Source organism: Triticum aestivum, chromosome 6D, assembly GCF_018294505.1.
Source record: "Triticum aestivum cultivar Chinese Spring chromosome 6D, IWGSC CS RefSeq v2.1, whole genome shotgun sequence".
NCBI lineage: Eukaryota > Viridiplantae > Streptophyta > Magnoliopsida > Poales > Poaceae > Triticum > Triticum aestivum.
The window spans coordinates 472,190,139-472,207,369 of record NC_057811.1 but is presented as its reverse complement, the minus strand read 5'-3'; the positions used below and the strand labels follow the sequence as shown (position 1 = coordinate 472,207,369).

The window sequence follows — 17,231 nt, the reverse complement described above, 5'->3', positions numbered from 1 at the left end:
ATTAAATTGTAAAATAATTCAAAATTTTGAAAATTGGGAAAATTTTGAAAAAAAAATTAAAAAATCCAAAAAAAATTCGTAAAATTTCCTTTAGTCCCGGTTAGTGTTACCAACCGGGACTAAAGGTGGAGCTCCAGACAGCAGCCACGTGGAGGGCCTTTAGTACCGACCCTTTAGTCCCGGTTCCAGAACCGGGACTAAAGGCCCTCTAGAACCGGGACAAATGACCCTTTTTCTACTAGTGAGTGTCGCCTCAACTGCAATTGCATGTCCACCCTCTCAACTGAAACTGACATTTTGTTATGTCGCGGGATGGCGAGGGATGGGGTAGATGCATGTCTAACACTAGACACACAACTGCAATTGCATGTCTACCTATTCGACCGCAACTGACCTTTTGTTTTTTCAGAGTGTGGCGGGAGAGGGGGAGGGTAGTTGCATGTCTAACACTAGGCACGCAATTGCAAGCGTCACCCCCAACTGCAATTACATGTGCCCCCACCCGACTGCAACTAACATTTGTTTTGTTGGAGGGCGACGGAGGGAGAGGGGGAGTTGCATATTTAACACTAGGCATGCAACTGAAGCTGTCGTCCTTGACTGCAGATGCATGTCCACCTTCCCGACCGCAACTGACCTTTTGTTATGTCAAAGGATGGCGGGAGAGGGAGGGGTAGTTCCATGTCTGACACTAGGCACACAATGTGTAGTGTCACCACTGACTGCAATTGCATGTCTAGTTATCAGACTGCAACTGACCTTTGTTTTGTCGAAGGGCAGCGGCGGGAGAGGGGCGCAACTGCATGTCCTTTTTTACGAAGAGTGTGGAGGGACCATTTTCATTGTTGTTTTTATTATATTACAGAAAAAAAATATAGTATCTTTTTTTTCATTTCCTTTTTTGTTTTGTTACTTAAATCAGTTATAAAGTCTAGCTTTTTTGTGTGTGTTTGTCTAAACTGTCGAAGAAACTAATGAAGTAGCCAAAGTTTTCTGTCTATTTTTGTTGTCCAGTCCCCTTGTTTACATCTAAGAATTAGAATATTTTTGTCAGACTTTTCTTTATCTGCTGGACAGTATATTTTCAAACTCTATAGGAATTCATTTTTTGTATATTATAAACTCTGTAGAAACAGGTTGACTGAGGTTTTAATTGATTGGTAAGTCAATTTTTGTCTTGCAAATTTGTTCAGGCATCATAAATAGTAGCTGCTGGTCATTTGTTCCAATTATATATTTTTGTTCAGATTTTGATTTTTGAAATGTGCATCTGTCCAGTATCAGAGTAGTGTTGCTAGCAAATTGTGTGCCAGGGCATGATATGTTGAATTACTATCAGTTATAATCAGTAGTAGTAATTGTCTTTTGTCAAAAACCATAGCAGCTGTTTTATTTTTTGTTTTTTTGTTTATAAACACTTTTGTATAGCTGCTGGGAATTAGCATAATCACACAAATTTTACAAAGCTACCGAAATTTTCCAGCGAACCAGCACACATATGCATAGTTGATGTTTTTTCTTATTTATTTTTCCCCAAGCGTACCAAACAAGCGCACACACACACAACGAGCTGACAGCTGAGTGCTTCTTGGTACGGAGACCAAGTACTTAAACACATATCGCCTGGGCCTGTTCCTTTTCTGTTGAGTACCTTTTTTGCTGTGTCAAAGAAAACAAATGAACAAGCTAGTCCAAATACACAAACACAGTAAGAAGCCCGGCCCAAAATAGCAAGGAAACAAACAGAAAATCAAAATAAAGGCCCAAAACCTAAGCCAGATACAGTCCAGCAGATAGCAACCTAGGAAACAGGCCTAATCTTCATTAGATGACGTCAGCCGACTGAGACTTCACGAAGTCTCAGTCGACTGAGTCTTAGACAGACCCATACTATAAATTCGGCAGCTCGGTTTTTGTTTGTGTGTTGGCAAGCTGAGTGCAGTAGCATCAAGGTGATAGTAGGAGGCCCAGTCTTAACTCTCTACTAGATGGCTTTTCTTTCCTCTCTCTCCCCCAAGGCAACTTGGGAAAGCCTTTCTCTCCTCAATCTCCGCCAAGGAGCCCGTTGATTCGTCTCCCCTCTGCTTGCCGCTCCGGGGCCGGTGGCAGGGAGGAGTATACCTGGCCAAATGGGCCGGCCCGGCACGGCACGGCACGGCCCGGCCAGGCACGCTTAGTACACGGGCCGTGCCGGGCCGGCACGCGTGCTGACCACCGTGGCCCAGGCACGTCCCCTCGGCTATATGGACCAGCACGCTGGCCCGGTTGGCACGCCGGCACGACTGGACCATCGAGGCACGCCGCCGGTGAACCATTTGTTGTTTGCTGTGACAGCCTGCTGTTTTTTAAAGCATCAATGGAGGGGGCGGAGGAAGTTTCCCACTTACTGGATGTTTATGCAAATGCTTCAGGACAAAGGATCAACAATGATAAATCCTCAATCTTCTTTAGTAAAGGATGTCCAGAAAGTTTGAGAGCATCTGTTAAAACTATCCTTATTGTACCAAACGAGCAATTAAATGAGAAGTACTTGGGTATGCCGTCAGATGTAGGAACTTCAAAAAATGGTGCTTTCAAGTACCGAAAGGACCGCCTATGGGCAAAAATACAAGGGTGGATGGAGAAAGTTTTATCTGCAGCAGGTAAAGAGGTTCTGATTAAATCCATTGCCCAAGCAATTCCGGTCTACTCGATGGCATCTTTAAACTCCCGAGGGGATTGTGTGAGAGCTTAACTTCAATGATCAAGGCTTTCTGGTGGGGCAGCAAGAGAGGTAAGAGGAAACCCTATTGGGTGTCTTGGGATACGATGAGCATGCCGAAGTACATGGGAGGTTTGGGTTTCCGGGATTTTGAGATCTTCAACTTGGCTCTCTTGGCGCGGCAGGCGTGGAGAATTCTGGGGCAACCCGAATCTCTAAGTGCGAGGATATTGAAGGGAGTTTACTATCCGAACTCAGATTTTCTCAATGCTGAACTGGGAAAACACCCCTCACAAATCTGGAGATCGGTAATAGAGGGCCATGATGTGCTGCAACAAGGTCTTATCAGGAGAATTGGCAATGGTTTATCCACCGGTATTTGGGACATGCACTGGATCCCAAGGCCTGAAAATATGCGACCCATTGTATCTCTTATTCAGAACCCACCACTGATGGTGGCCGAGCTACTTGATCATTTAAATGCATGCTGGGATGAGCAAAGAATTAAACAGATTTTTCTGCCGAATGATGCTGCAGCTATACTTCAGATTCCGGTGTGCACACATAATATGGATGATTTTTGGTCATGGGGATTTGAGAAGAATGGTTTGTTCACTGTACAGTCTGCATACAAAATGATTGTAGCTACAAAAAAGCGGAGATAGGATTGGTTGGACGAGCGACCGGGCCCATCAAATACAGCTCAGAATGAGAAATCATGGGAGATGCTTTGGCACGTTGTTGTACCAGCGAAAATCAGGAGCTTTTTATGTAGGCTAGCACATAATTCAATTCCCACAGAAGATGTCATGAACAAAAGAAATATGTCAACACATGATAGATGCTATGTGTGTGGTATGACAGACTCGTGGAAGCATAGCTTGATCGAATGCAGCATGGCGCGATGCGTGTGGGCTCTGGTGGATCCGGAGCTGCTAGAGCATATGATTGAAACAAGGGAACCAACGGCACGCGCTTGGCTTTTCTCGATGATGGAGGTGCTAAGCCATGACGAGATGACACGGATGGGTGTTACGCTTTGGGCAGTCTGGTACGCGCGAAGAAACTTCATACATGAGGGACTAAACCAGAGTCCACTGTCGACACACCTTTTTGTGACTAGATTCATAGCTGAACTTGATCAGTTACAGGAGCCATCAGCCTCACATGCGATTATGAACACCGATGCAACTAGCTCTGCGTGGGTTCTGCCGGCGGAGGGATGTGCAAAAATAAATGCCGATGGGGGTATTTTCCTAGACCACAATGTGGGCGCTGCTGCTGCTATATGTCGTGATCGGGAAGGTAATTTTTTGGGATCTTCTATTCTGGTTGTACGAGGAGCAACTGATCCTGCTACAATAGAAGCTTTGGCATGTCGGGAAGCTCAAGCATTGGCGAGGGATTTGAGTTTGCAGCATATTCAGGTTGCTTCAGATGCAAGCAAGTCATATCACATATCAAGCAAGGTATTGGAGGCAACTATGGGAGTATTATCTGAAACTGCGAGAGTTTTCACGACTTGTAATTTTATGTTTGAGCCTAGATCTTCAAACTTTGAAGCTCATAGGTTAGCTAGGTATGGTATTACTCTTCCTCTGGGGAGACACATATGGTTGGGGCTAGCTAGGTATGGTATTACTCTTCCTCTGGGGAGACACATATGGTTGGGGCATCCTCATGATGCTGATATTATCTCTGTAAACATTTTAACCATGCAATAAAGACCTGGCTATCCTTTCTCAAAAAAAATGCTAAAAAAAGGCACTGCCCCTGCCCGCTGGCCAGGTTTGACCCCTTGACCGTGCGCAGGCGCGCAGCGCCGCTGGCGCACTGCCGCATTGCGCCCAGCACATCCATGCAGCCATGCAGGGCTGCATGCATGCACTGATGCACGTTTTGTTTGCTGTCCCTGGTACGTAGCACTAGCACGGTAGCAGAGCTACGTTTATTATTTCAACGGCTCCATCGCTGCCTCGCTGGACGCTCCCCTTGATCCTTTTATTTTATTTTTTAAATGCTCGCTTGTCGTCGCTGGACTCGCTGATCGATCGATTGCTAGCCGTGCCGTGCCGGGCAAGGCAGCCCAGGCACGGCCCAAGCCGGGCCACGTGCCAGGCACGGCCCACTATGCCTCGTGCCGGGCCGGCCCGTGACGGGCCAGGCACGCGGGCTAACATGTCGGCCCGAAAAACCGGCCCGTTTGGCCAGGTATAGGGAGGAGAATTCTAGTGTCTCGGCTTTCGCTAGTAGATAGGTAGGGTTTTAGTCCTCGTCGGAGCGGTGTTTGGACGGATGGTGGCGCTCTTTTTTCGAGTCAGTCTTCGGCACCGGTCCTCCTCAAGTTCGTCTATCGGGATGGATTAGACGGAGTTCCGCCGTAGATTCCTGTCAGCTCCTTGGGGCGGCGAGGTTAGGGTTTCTTGTCGCGCGTACGCAACGGCGATATTTGGTGTCAGATTCTTCAGATAGATTCAGGAATACAACGACGACAACTATGGCTCCGGGGCGCTGATCCTTAGAGGCACATGCACGAATACTTTCCGACTGTCATATGGCCACCAAAAAGGTTACTTAGATGCAACAAAAACAAATAGCAAATAGTAATATCACTTAATAGTAGTAAAGTGCACGTGCTTTGCACGTCAGTGATCAAGCTAACAGAGAATACACCAAAAAGGTAACCATTCCAATTTCCCTCAACGAAAAAAGGCAACCCATTCCAATTTTGTCCGACAACGGGCAGTTTTGGTTTTGGTAGTAGTAGTCAGAATTTTTCTTATCTTGTATTCATATAGACGTTATTTTACCTGGCCAGAAATCTCGGTCTTTTGTTGCTGGAAATTTCAAATGCAATTTTAATTCAACTTTTTTTTGAACCATAGAACAATTGTTCTATGGTGATTTTCATTAATTATAAGTTAAATATTTACAGCAAATTACAGGTTGAAGTGAACTTCTTCTTTTTTGTGGACGGGAAAAACACCAAAAAAAAGGAGTTTTGGATTGTTCTTAGTACTCCCTCATTTCTGGTTTACTGGGCTCATCTTGCAAATCACATCAATCAAGAAAGATATATTTAAATGCCAGATAGCACATCAGTGCTACATGCATGACCCTCTCACTTGTTCATTCATTGGTTGAGTGCAGTAACTTCAACACAGACGGGGTCACGAGGCTCGATATTGGCCGATGGGTTATGATGTGATGAGATTGCAATTGGGCTTGCTTCCCTTTTCACTGCAATTCTCTGAAGGGGATATTTTCTAGATAGACTAGGGGGGGTGCTCGAAGCTCCACCATTGATTTACTAGCTCCTTCCTATGGAGGATTGGAGACCGGGTAAGAATCAGAAATCATGGCGATGCATTTCAAGAGGCCGACAAAAAGTTTGTTGCTAATTTTGGCATAATGTGAGATAAAGATGCTTTTCCTCCCTCCTTAGTTTGCGTAAGAGAGAATCAAAAACTCCAGCTGTACGAGTACCAAACAAGCCAAAACTACACCGTGTGCGGGTCTGGATGCTCGAAGCTCCGCCACCTGATTTAGTAGCACTTCCCTATGGAGTAGTGGAGATCGGGTGACAATCAAAAATCATGGTGTACGCATGCTCAGGGCTGCATGAGATAGGTTTGTTGCTAATTTTGGCACAACATAGCATAAAGATACTTTTCGTCCCTCCTTAGCCGTGCGTCCAAGAAAATCAAAAAGCCCAGTCACCTTTTCTGATTAATTAGGTAGAAAAAACCATGCTCTCTGGTTCTGATTAGCCCATGCTCTCCGGTTCCAATTACTTATCTTAGATTTGTCTATATACGGCCGTCAGCCGTGCACCGGAAGCATCTCAAGATCCGCATGGAGCATCACACGGCCGGCTTGGACTGAAATTGAAGTGGCAAAAGGGCGGCCACATACGATCAAGACGTGATAAGTGAAGCACTCTTGGTCCCATCTCCAAAAACAAAGCTGAAGGCGCAATCAACCACAATACTTTTGTTGTTATATTTTTGTTGTTGTTGCTCTAGCTTTGTGCTTTTGCACAACAACTGGTCCTTATCATCTTATGTGTCTTGTCACGTTTGTGATCCATGGCGTACAGCAGCAACATTCCACGAACAAACAACCTACCTTTGGTTTCATCAGGCGAATGGTACAAACTACAAAGCCTTTTTCTTGCGTGAACACAACCGTGGCATTCACCCGCGACATATTCTGGTACCGCAAAGCACCTGGCGTCCTGATCCAACGGTGAGGCTGACCACGTGTAGCTCCTTGCTAGCCACCGACCGACTCCATAAATCGAGCCCCTGGGCGATCCATCATTCATCTCAAGCTCCTTCCCCGGCCGGACACCACTGTCGACTGTGGTGACTTCTCTCTCGGTCGATCCTGCTTGCCAACAACCATGGCAGCCGCCGGCCACCTCATGCTCCTGTCCTGCGTGCTCCTCCACGCCCTCCTCGCCGGTCCCGCGGAGGGCCTGGTCCGCGTGCCGCTGACAAAGCGGCCGGTGGACGAGGACGGCCCCGTCGTCGCCGGAGAGGACGCCCAGCGCCTCCTCGCGTGGCGGCACGGCCTCGTCTACAACGCCGACGTGCCCACAACAGGTGAAAAGGGCCACGCCGTGGCGCTGAAGAACCACCTCAACGCGCAGTACTACGGCGAGGTCGGCGTCGGGACGCCGCCGCAGAACTTCACCGTCATCTTCGACACGGGCAGCGCCGACTTCTGGGTGCCCTCCTCCAAGTGCTTCCTCTCGGTGCGTAGTGTTGGCTTGCTGCGATTTAGCAAGGGTGGGTCTTACACATTTTTGGTTACTTATGGTACTAATCTGCTGCAGATTGGATGCTATCTGCACGCGAGCTACAAGGCTAGCAAGTCCGCCACGTACAAGAAGAACGGTTTGTGTCTTGCGCCTTCCTCTTTTATACAGTGAAATAATTACATCGTCTCTTCCTAAATGTAAGACGTTTTTGCAGTTCAAGTACTATATATATTTAATGTATAAATCAAGCATATCCATGCAATCATTAAGAGATAAGGATAACATGATGCTATCCTAACACGTTGTCCATGCATGTATTTCCTTCAGTTGGGCATTAGGTAGACATCTTTTATAGTATTATTAAAGCTGGAACCAGATCCAAAAAAAAAAAAAAAAGCTGGAGCCACCAGACCCTAACTCTATTTTCATGAATCTAATTTTCATTTCCCCTCTTGCCAGGAAAAAGGGTCGCACTTCGTTACGGAACCGGAGCAATTTCTGGCTATCTTAGCCAGGACAATGTGCAAGTTGGTGGTGTTGTTGTAAAAAATCAGGTTTATGCCGAGAAGTGCACACTTCTTTATGTTCTCTAACCATCTATCATGTGCATCACATTTCAGAGTATACTCATTTTATTTTGGTACTCTGCTAGGATTTCATCGAAGCTACCAGGGAACCAAGTATTACTTTCATGTTTAGGAAGTTCGATGGCATTCTCGGTCTTGGATTTAAAGAAATCGCTAGGGGCGGTGTTGAACCTGTCTGGTGAGCAAAGCTATTTGTATGAATATCCCAGTTATAGCTTTGTTTGGTAATATATGGTATCAACATTGGATATTAATCAATATTTCATTACTTATATGCTTGCCGTATGCATTGTGTGTTATTAAGATCTAGATATTGCACTGAGGGTTCTCCTAATTTGTTTGATGCCATATTGCAAAAATGTAAAATATCATGGAATTGGCACCCTCAAATGTGAAGCATATAACCATATCCATTATCACTGACATCACAAGAATATTTATAGGTACAACATGGTTAACCAACATCTGGTTGGTAGCCCTGTTTTCTCGTTCTGGTTCAACCGGCATGCTGGCGAAGGGCATGGGGGAGAAATTGTGTTTGGAGGAATTGATCCTAAGCATCACAAGGAAGAACATAAATACGTTCCTGTTACTAAGAAGGGATATTGGCAGGTGGGTCTCTTTCAATTAGTTGAGTAGTTTTAACATTCAAGAAGTGGAAACTAATTGTTGCGGAGAAGTTTTGACTCACTTGTTGCTTTTTGTTTTGCGTGTCACTTGTTGCAGTTTGATATGGGTGATGTCTTGATTGGAGGAAAGTCCACAGGTACCAACTTGCCGAAAAAATAACAATGCCTACTATTGTGATTACTATACTTTTATACAAATAAAAAGTGTTTACAACCATTTTACTTATACTCTCTATGTATTAGGATTATGTACATCTCGCTGTGCAGCTATAGCAGATTCGGGAACTTCGTTGCTTGTTGGTCCCACTGTATGTCTTGGAGCTCTGTTTATCTTTATATACATAAGCAAGGAAAAAGGCTCTACATCATCTGGTCATTGATTGCTATATAAAATTGAATAATCAACATTTCTAGTAAACCAATTTTGACGATCCTTGCCCCAAAATTTTGGCATAAGTTTTACTTTTTGCCATAGAAAATGTGTATTGCTACAAGTAAAGATGCATCCTATGATAGATTTAATTTATAGCTTTTTTATTGAACTTTTGATGAATACACTTAAAGGGTAAGCACTAAAGCAAACTGGAGCATAATGCATATAAACTCCCGAATAAATTTGGAAAATAATAACTTCTACAAAGTAAATATGCACCAATAGGTACATTACATAATGTGAATGTTAGTGAAACAGAGCACGATAGACCACTTGAATCATAACACATGCAATATAATTATCAATGCCTCATAGTTTCTACTAGGGAGGGTGCATATTCTATTTTTAGTTTAATATTTGTGTGTCTTATACAACCAAATCAACAATGAAATATGCAGGCAATAATTACTCAGATAAATGAAAAGATTGGTGCACCTGGGATTTTCAGCCAAGAGTGCAAGGAAGTTGCTTCTCAGTACAGGCAACGGATCCTAGATCTATTGCTAAATGAGGTTTGCATATTTCCAAAGGCTTCTTTCTTATTTGATTAGTCATATATTGGGATTATAAAATTATTTTGTGTGGGTCTATGATGCAGATCGACCCAACAAAAATATGTCCTTCTGTTGGTCTATGCACTCACAGTGGAACTCAAGGTGTAAGGTAAGAGTTGTGAACTCGTGAACAACAACAAAGCCTTTATCCTCTCCTACTGTTTACAGGTTCAAAAAGAAACAAGTTGGGGTAGGATAGAGGTGAAACCCATAAGATCTCGCAACCAACTCAAGGTTCTGACACATGGATAGCAAGCTTCCACTCACCCTTGTCCATGGCTAATTCTCTGGTGATACTCCAGTCCTTCAGATCCCTCTTTACGGACTCCTCCCATGTCAAGTCTGGTCTACCCCGACCTCTCTTAACATTATCGGCACGCTTTAGCCATCCGCTATGCACCGAAGCGTCTGGAGGCCTGCGTTGAATATGTCCAAACCATCTCAGATGATGTTGGACAAGCTTCTCTTCAATCGGCGCTACCCCAACTCTATCATGTATATCATCATTCCAGACTCGGTCCTTCCTTGTGTGGCCACATATCCATCTCAACATGCGCATCTCTGGCACACCTAACTGTTGAACATATTGCCTTTTAGTTGGCCAACACTCAGCGCCATACAACATTGTGGGTCGAACCGCCGTTCTATAGAACTTCCCTTTTAGCTTTTGTGGCACTCTCTTGTCACAGAGAATGCTAGAAGCTTTGTGCCACTTCATCCATCCGGCTTTGATTCGATGATTGACATCTTCATCGATATCCCCATCCTTCTGCAACATAGACCCCAAATATCTAAAGATGTCCTTCTGAGGCACCACCTGCCCATCAAGGCAAACCTCCTCCTCCTTGTGCCTATTAGTACTGAAACCACACATCATGTACTCGGAGACCTTTGGATTTCAAGGTTTGTCTCCATAGCTCTAACTTCCTATTAACCCCCGTCCGACTATCATCAACTAGCGCCACATCATCCGCAAAGAGCATACACCATGGGATATCTCCTTGTATATCCCTTGTGGCCTCATCCATCACTAGAGCGAAAAGATAAGGGCTCAAAGCTAACCCCTAGTGCAGTCCTATTTTAATCGGAAAGTCATCAGTGTCGCCATCACTTGTTTGAACACTTATCACAACATTATCGTACATGTCCTTGATGAGGGTAATGTACTTTGCTGGGACTTTGTGTTTCTCCAAGGCCCACCACATGACATTCTGCGGTATCTTATCGTAGGCCTTCTCCAAGTCAATGAACACCATATGCAGGTCCTTCTTTTGCTCCATGTATCTCTCCATGAGTTATCGTACCAAGAAAATGGGTTCCATGGTTGATCTCCTAGGCATGAAACCAAACTGATTTTTGGTCACGTTTGTCATACTTCTTAAGCGGTGCTCAATGACTCTCTCCCATAGCTTCATTGTATGGCTCATCAGCTTAATTCTACGGTAATTAGTACAACTTTGAGGCATATGTAACCAAGAGGCGGGGTATACATCACATGACATATATACTGGCATATGTAGTCGGGAGAAAGGGTCTAAGAGCACCGTGCACAACAAGGCAAATCTTAAAATCAACCTAAAAATGATGTAATTGATACATCAAGGAGATGTAACGGAAAATTATTTTATAATATTAAAAGTGTACTTGTGGAAGTAAGAGAGCAATTCATGAGTAATTATAGAGTGCAAGATTTCAAGTTATTTTCTCATCCATTCGACCAATCTTCTTAGATGGTTTGTATTGATTCATTAAAAACAAGTTGCGCCTTCTATATTGGTATAGAGATTCAATGTTTACACGTAAAATTATTTTTAAATTAGTGGCCACTTCATTGTGAATGATACCATTGGTAGTACAAGACTATGCAATTTCCAAAAAAAAGGCAAATTTAATATCAGACACTTAAATTTTCTTCAAATATATCTTCTATAACCAAGGACGTGTGATTTTACATTAAGACCAGAAACAACAATGTCAAACAATTCGATGACTACAAGGACTTTTTGTGTTAAAAAATATATTTTTGAATGAGTTTTGAAATTATACCCAACTCCTTCGCCACAATTTCCAAATTTTGCAACCTACCAAATTCCATCCAAAATTCCACCAAAAATATTTTGTTATCTAGCACAGAATAAATAGAATATCTTGTTGGTAGAAATGTTGGTGTGCATGAAGTTAGTTTTATGCCATTTTTACCTTTCACATTGGTTTACTTATGTCTTGATGGTTGACATTGTTTCCTCCTGCAAAGTAATGGCAGCTTTGGTATTCGGACTGTGGTAGATGATGAAACCGGGAGATCAAATGATGCCGTGTGCCATGTTTGTGAGATGGCTGTTATGTGGGCAAAGAACCAACTTGCACAGGATCAAACACGGGATCTTATATTGAAGTACATTAATACGGTATGTTTCCTATCTCTTATACCAATGAGATTCACACCATAACACATTTGAGTTGTACAAACTTTGCTAAATTAGCTTACCTTGTAGCTATGTGGCTATATCCCTAGCCCTATGGGAGAATCATCAGTGGACTGCAAAAGACTTGCATCCATGCCTGACGTCGCCTTCTCCATCGGCGGCAAAAAGTTTGCACTCACACCAGAGCAAGTATTGATTTTCTCTATGATTACTACCTTTGTATTTTTTGTTTGAATTTGATTCAGAATAGCTACCAAGTCCACCACTTTATTGAGTGTCATTATATTAAAGATTTCAGATGTTCTTTTTCCCACTACCTTTTTGAAACTTTACTCCTAGGTCCATAATGTTGGTTTTCTCCTTAATTTTCTTAGGCCACCTATGTACTCTAGAAATTTCATTAGATATTTGTAGTATTGTATGCTTCGTGCCCCCCCCTTTCTATAAATGTATATTTGGTCAAAGGAATGGTACCACACAAGGTTTAGTACCGTACACATAGTTAAAACTTTGGTTATTTAGTGCAACCGGAGGCGGTACAACTAGAAGGAAACAAACTATAGAGATCATAGTGGAACTAAATGATGGCAAAGTATGCATATTAGATTCCTTGCTTCTGGGAATAATTATAAGTGCTTGAAGAAAATAGATCTCATGCATTCAGATTTATATATTTCTTGCACTCTCCTTCTATTATAGTAAACTAATATGGCTCCACACTATTTACATTGTTTAGTACATCCTGAAGATTGGCGAGGGAGATGCTACTAAGTGCATCAGTGGATTCGTAGCTATGGACATTCCTCCTCCCCGTGGTCCTATCTGGTAAAATTATGCATGTCTTATGTTCTCATATATTTTTCCTATATATATGAGATCGATGTTAATCCTTTTCAAGTGTAGAACTTAAGTTTCATCATACAATTGTGTTAGTTTTGTTGGATAATGGAACCTTTCATTACTACATCATTTATTAGAAAGTCGCCAAACAATGATCTTACCCGAAAGTGGGAAAGAAGCCAACAATACTAGCCAACATAAGAAGAGTGTAATATGACATCCAAGATTACTCTCAATACTAGGAAGCCTAACATTGACACTCCATCCAAATCGAGACATAAACTTGTTGGTAATACACTCGAGGTTCTTAGTGACAAGCTCCATCAGCCCAGCGTTGCACCTTCTGTAGCAACACCCATGACCACAACTAACTGCTATGCGTTTACCAAGAATTATTCCGATAAAATGACATTCTCATCCACCTCAACATGATGTAGCTCATCTAGGGAAACCTGATTATCAACATGATGTCGTGGGACTCGTGGAACTTGCGCCTCTCAACTCTGACAAACATTCAAACTTTTAGGAATTTATGAGACTTATTTGATTATATCTAGTCTTTTGTTTTGTTACAAACATTCCAAATACTGGGACTCGTGGAACTTGCGCCTCTCAACTCTGACAACCAGAACTTTTTATGGCAGGATCTTGGGTGATATATTCATGGGAGCCTATCACACTGTCTTTGACTATGGTAAAATGAAGGTTGGCTTCGCGAAGGCGGCATAGATGACCGGATGAGCTGCAGAGGATCCGGCTTTTCAGGCCAATTTCATGCTCATAGATGCTTCATAATGCATGTGTGGTCTGAGATTAATAAGTATGTATATTTTGATTTGGCCAAGATATAGTAATGATTCCATATAGACATGGTTACTATTAATTGTCCCAACAAGGTGTGCATGCCTCCGGTATTACTACTCTTACTAAGGTGGATTGTAAACTGAAAACTAAGGCAACATGAACTTGCATCACAAATAAAACTCAAATGCGAGACCACCCCTATGCACTTGGGTCGGCGCCCCTGGTTGTCCGACGCTACCCTACTGCTCAGGTTGCCGCCCCATCTTGCCTACGCCGCCAGGCACCCTGGAGCCAGTCATTGTTGCCCTACATCTCGATCTTCCGCTACCGAGAGGGTGGATGCAGAGAGAGAGGGGGAGGGAAGGACCTACCTAGGTTGTCGCGTGTCATTGGCTTAGTTCCGGTCACAGCCGCCCGCATCTTGGGGTGCGTTTGGTTCTAAGGCAAGGACAGTTTTAGCCTTGCCTAGCAAGGATATGCGTTTGGTAGAGTAATATATTGTTTGCTTTTGGATGGAAGTTTGCTCGTAACTGCATCTAAATCTTTGCCTGGCTGGGAGAGCCGAATTGGCTCTCTCGCGACGGCAAACTAGCGAATCCTGCGTGAGATAAGTCACGTAACTGTAACCTGAGGCAATACAACCAAACAACATCGCTTAGCTCATGTGGGCTATGGCACAAGCGGGCTAGCTTAACTTAGCCTGGCTAGGTGAGGCTAGCAAATGATCCAAACAGACCCTTGATCTCCCACTACTGTTGCCACATGTCGGTGAGAGGAAAATGAGATGGTTAGGTAACAAGCCAGAAGAACACACTGTGTGAGGCTATCATGCAGAACCGAGAGTGGCTACTCTCATCCGACACTCTTTGGCGTACGGGCACAACCACTATTTTGGGGAATATTCTATGAATATTGGCTTTCCCTATCTCTTTACATTCCTAACCTAACACGTGGTAACCACCCAAAAACTGGGACTTCAAGATAAATCTGATGTCAGATTTTTAGGGCTAAAAATTTGATGCCCTTAGGTAGGTCGGATCCCGATCGAACGCATGGCAATTAATCATTGCATCATGGCAAGTTTTATGTTGATTTTTAATGCTACATGACAGCTTTCACTGTAGAACATGACAAATCATGTACACAAAGCATGGTAATTAATCTGTTTTCGTATGGCAAATCTGATCGTCCGATTTTTAGTGGCTATACCTGCCCCAAGGACAACCCATGAACCAAATGCACCCTAGTTCACGAGCCCTTTCCCTGTAGGTGAGCGTACATGAATGGGCCACACCGGGATACTCTTGCCGTTTATTTTCTGCGGGGAAGAAAAAAGCGTTCAACAAAAAATGTGTTGGAATGGAGATGAAAGGTATCGATCCCATTGCCTCTATACATGCATTGAAAAGCGCACTTTGTTAGCTTCTGGTTGGAAGTTATAATAGCTGCTAAAAATCATCTCACAGCGCGGTTTGTGAGCGGCACACGTGGTAGACAATCCAAATTTGATGGGAAAAAAAAGACTCCACTTTCTTCAATATGAAAATGGGGTTGTGTCCTGTGTGGCCCATGTAACAAAAATAATTACTGAAATATAGTGCCGATCGATTCTAGTCACAGATGGAATCTTTTCAGCCAAAAAAATCAAAAGAAAAAAAATTCAGCTCTTTTTTGAACCATATTTCTCAAATAATAGCTAAGTCATTTACAATGGAGTGAGAAATAAAATCAGGGATAAACGATTGCCAAAAAATAGAAGATTTATCACTACAGGAATTTTGCGCTAATGTGTGTGCCACCTCATTCGCCTCGCGGAAGCAATATGAGTAATCAACCACAAATCCAGAGCTAGCTCTGCCACCATGACCCCATCAAGTCCAGCATGAGCATCCAGTTTTTGTACTGATTCAACGACAAATCAGTTGTCTGATTCAATTAGGAACTTATTGCATCTGATCTTTCCCGTTAAGTATAGGCCATTACGGATTGCCGCTGTCTCCGCTGAGTCAACAGTGCTAACCTGAGGGATGTACCAAGTTGTGGCAGCGATAAACTTCCCTCGACTGTCGAGGGCGATCACACCTGTTGCTCCTGACAAAGTTTCAGCTTGGAAGACCGCGTCGACATTGATTTTAGTCACGTCGCTGAGCGGACGCTTCCACATGTGATCATGGCTTCTATCTGGCTGCTTGTTCGTGTATGCTCTAATGAAATTTGTAGCTAAAACTCTGATCGATGTAGCAGCTCTGTCCGCAGTTTGGATCGCTTCCCCCTTCACGTGTTGGCGGCGCTGCCACCACAAGTACTAAGCAGCCACCATAATAAATTCTGCAGTGGGTAGACCCCCTTGACCGTTTAAATTTGGCTAAGAACCTCGACTGTAATCGAACCTGAGCGATCCTGGGCAACTGCATCCGAGATGATTTCTTGCAAACCCAATTCAGTCCATACTTCCTTCACTCGTTTGCACGTAAACAAGCAATGTTGGATGTCTTCGTCGAGAAAGAAACTTCTATGCGGGTGGACCCCACCCATCCCTGGTCTGAAGAGTAAGTTGCAGAAAACCACCAGTTTGAAGGTTAGGTTTGCAAAAAACACTACAATACTTTTTTTCGGAAAATACCATGTCTTCAGTAATCTTTTTGTAAATAAAACTGATCGGCGGATTTGGCTCCACTGAGCATGCTTATGACAGTTGGGGCCCTTTTTGACTACTTGGCGTAACATTTCGTGCCAGATCACTTTTATTCTGAATTTACAAACTAGCCCTTAGTTTTTACACTGAAACCCCTGAATCAAAAAGGAAAAACGCAATTAGCCCGCTCCCATCGATCCCCATCTCTCCTGTCAGATCCTCCCCCGGCGCCGACACACAGGAGGCCGGGCAGCCACTCCCTCGCCTGAGACACCGCATCTTCCTCTCACCTTCTCCGTCTTCGGTGGCCGCGGAGCGCAGCCTCCTCTCTCCATCTCCCTCCTCGAAGCACGGCGGCGACGAGCAGAGCAGGGCGGAGGCGGCACGGCTGGCAGGGCGGCAGGCGCGGGCGGAGCAGGGCTGCGGTGGCGTGGCTGGCATGGCGGCGGGCGCCCGGCCGAGCAGAGGCGGGCGCGGCCAGGCAAAGGCGGGAGCGCTGGGGCAGGGAGGTGAGCACGGCGGTGGCTGGCGCATGGTGGTGACCGGCGCCATCGAGACCGAGGAAGGCGGCGGCCGGCAAGCAGTCCGCTGGCTTTGTCTTCTCCCTGGCAACCCTCGCCCGTAGGAGGGAGGTGGCGGCGCTGGGAGAAGGGTTGAGAGAGAGAGAGAGGAGGGCAGGCGAGGTCGAGGGTTGGAGCTCCGGCGGGCTGCTACGTGCGATGGCACGCGGGATGGGCGGCTCCTCTCCTCTGGCGGCCGACTGTGATGGCAGGACAAGGCAAGGGCCTGGGCAGCACAGGGAAAAAACTTGCGAGTGTTTTCACTTTTTTATCCGTCTAGCGCTGTCTTTGATAAAA

The 17,231-nt window shown here is 44.4% G+C and overlaps 1 protein-coding gene across 2 annotated transcripts; it reads left to right on the top strand.

The window, feature by feature from the left end:
* The first annotated feature begins 7,029 nt into the window (after positions 1–7,029).
* LOC123146008 (aspartic proteinase oryzasin-1) lies at positions 7,030–13,818 on the top strand. Of its 2 annotated transcripts, none has more exons than XM_044565572.1 (13): positions 7,030–7,460; positions 7,542–7,602; positions 7,926–8,020; positions 8,119–8,231; positions 8,497–8,665; positions 8,780–8,819; positions 8,926–8,990; positions 9,514–9,627; positions 9,714–9,778; positions 11,933–12,077; positions 12,165–12,284; positions 12,832–12,920; positions 13,580–13,818. In XM_044565572.1, exons 1-13 carry the CDS (start codon positions 7,107–7,109, stop codon positions 13,662–13,664), a joined length of 1,515 nt encoding a protein of 504 aa, XP_044421507.1. In that variant the 5' UTR covers positions 7,030–7,106; the 3' UTR covers positions 13,665–13,818. The 2 variants fall into 2 exon arrangements, with proteins under 2 accessions (XP_044421507.1, XP_044421506.1); XM_044565571.1 differs by having other exon boundaries at positions 11,924–12,077.
* Positions 13,819–17,231: the final 3,413 nt, after the last annotated feature.

Coding starts and splice junctions, on each gene's coding strand:
- LOC123146008 (XM_044565571.1), top strand. CDS start 7,107: ATGGCAGCCGCCGGCCACCTCATGCTCCTGTCCTGCGTGCTCCTCCAC. Junction 8,666..8,779: donor CTAAGAAGGGATATTGGCAG/GTGGGTCTCTTT, acceptor CACTTGTTGCAG/TTTGATATGGGTGATGTCTT. Junction 8,820..8,925: donor GATTGGAGGAAAGTCCACAG/GTACCAACTTGC, acceptor TCTATGTATTAG/GATTATGTACATCTCGCTGT.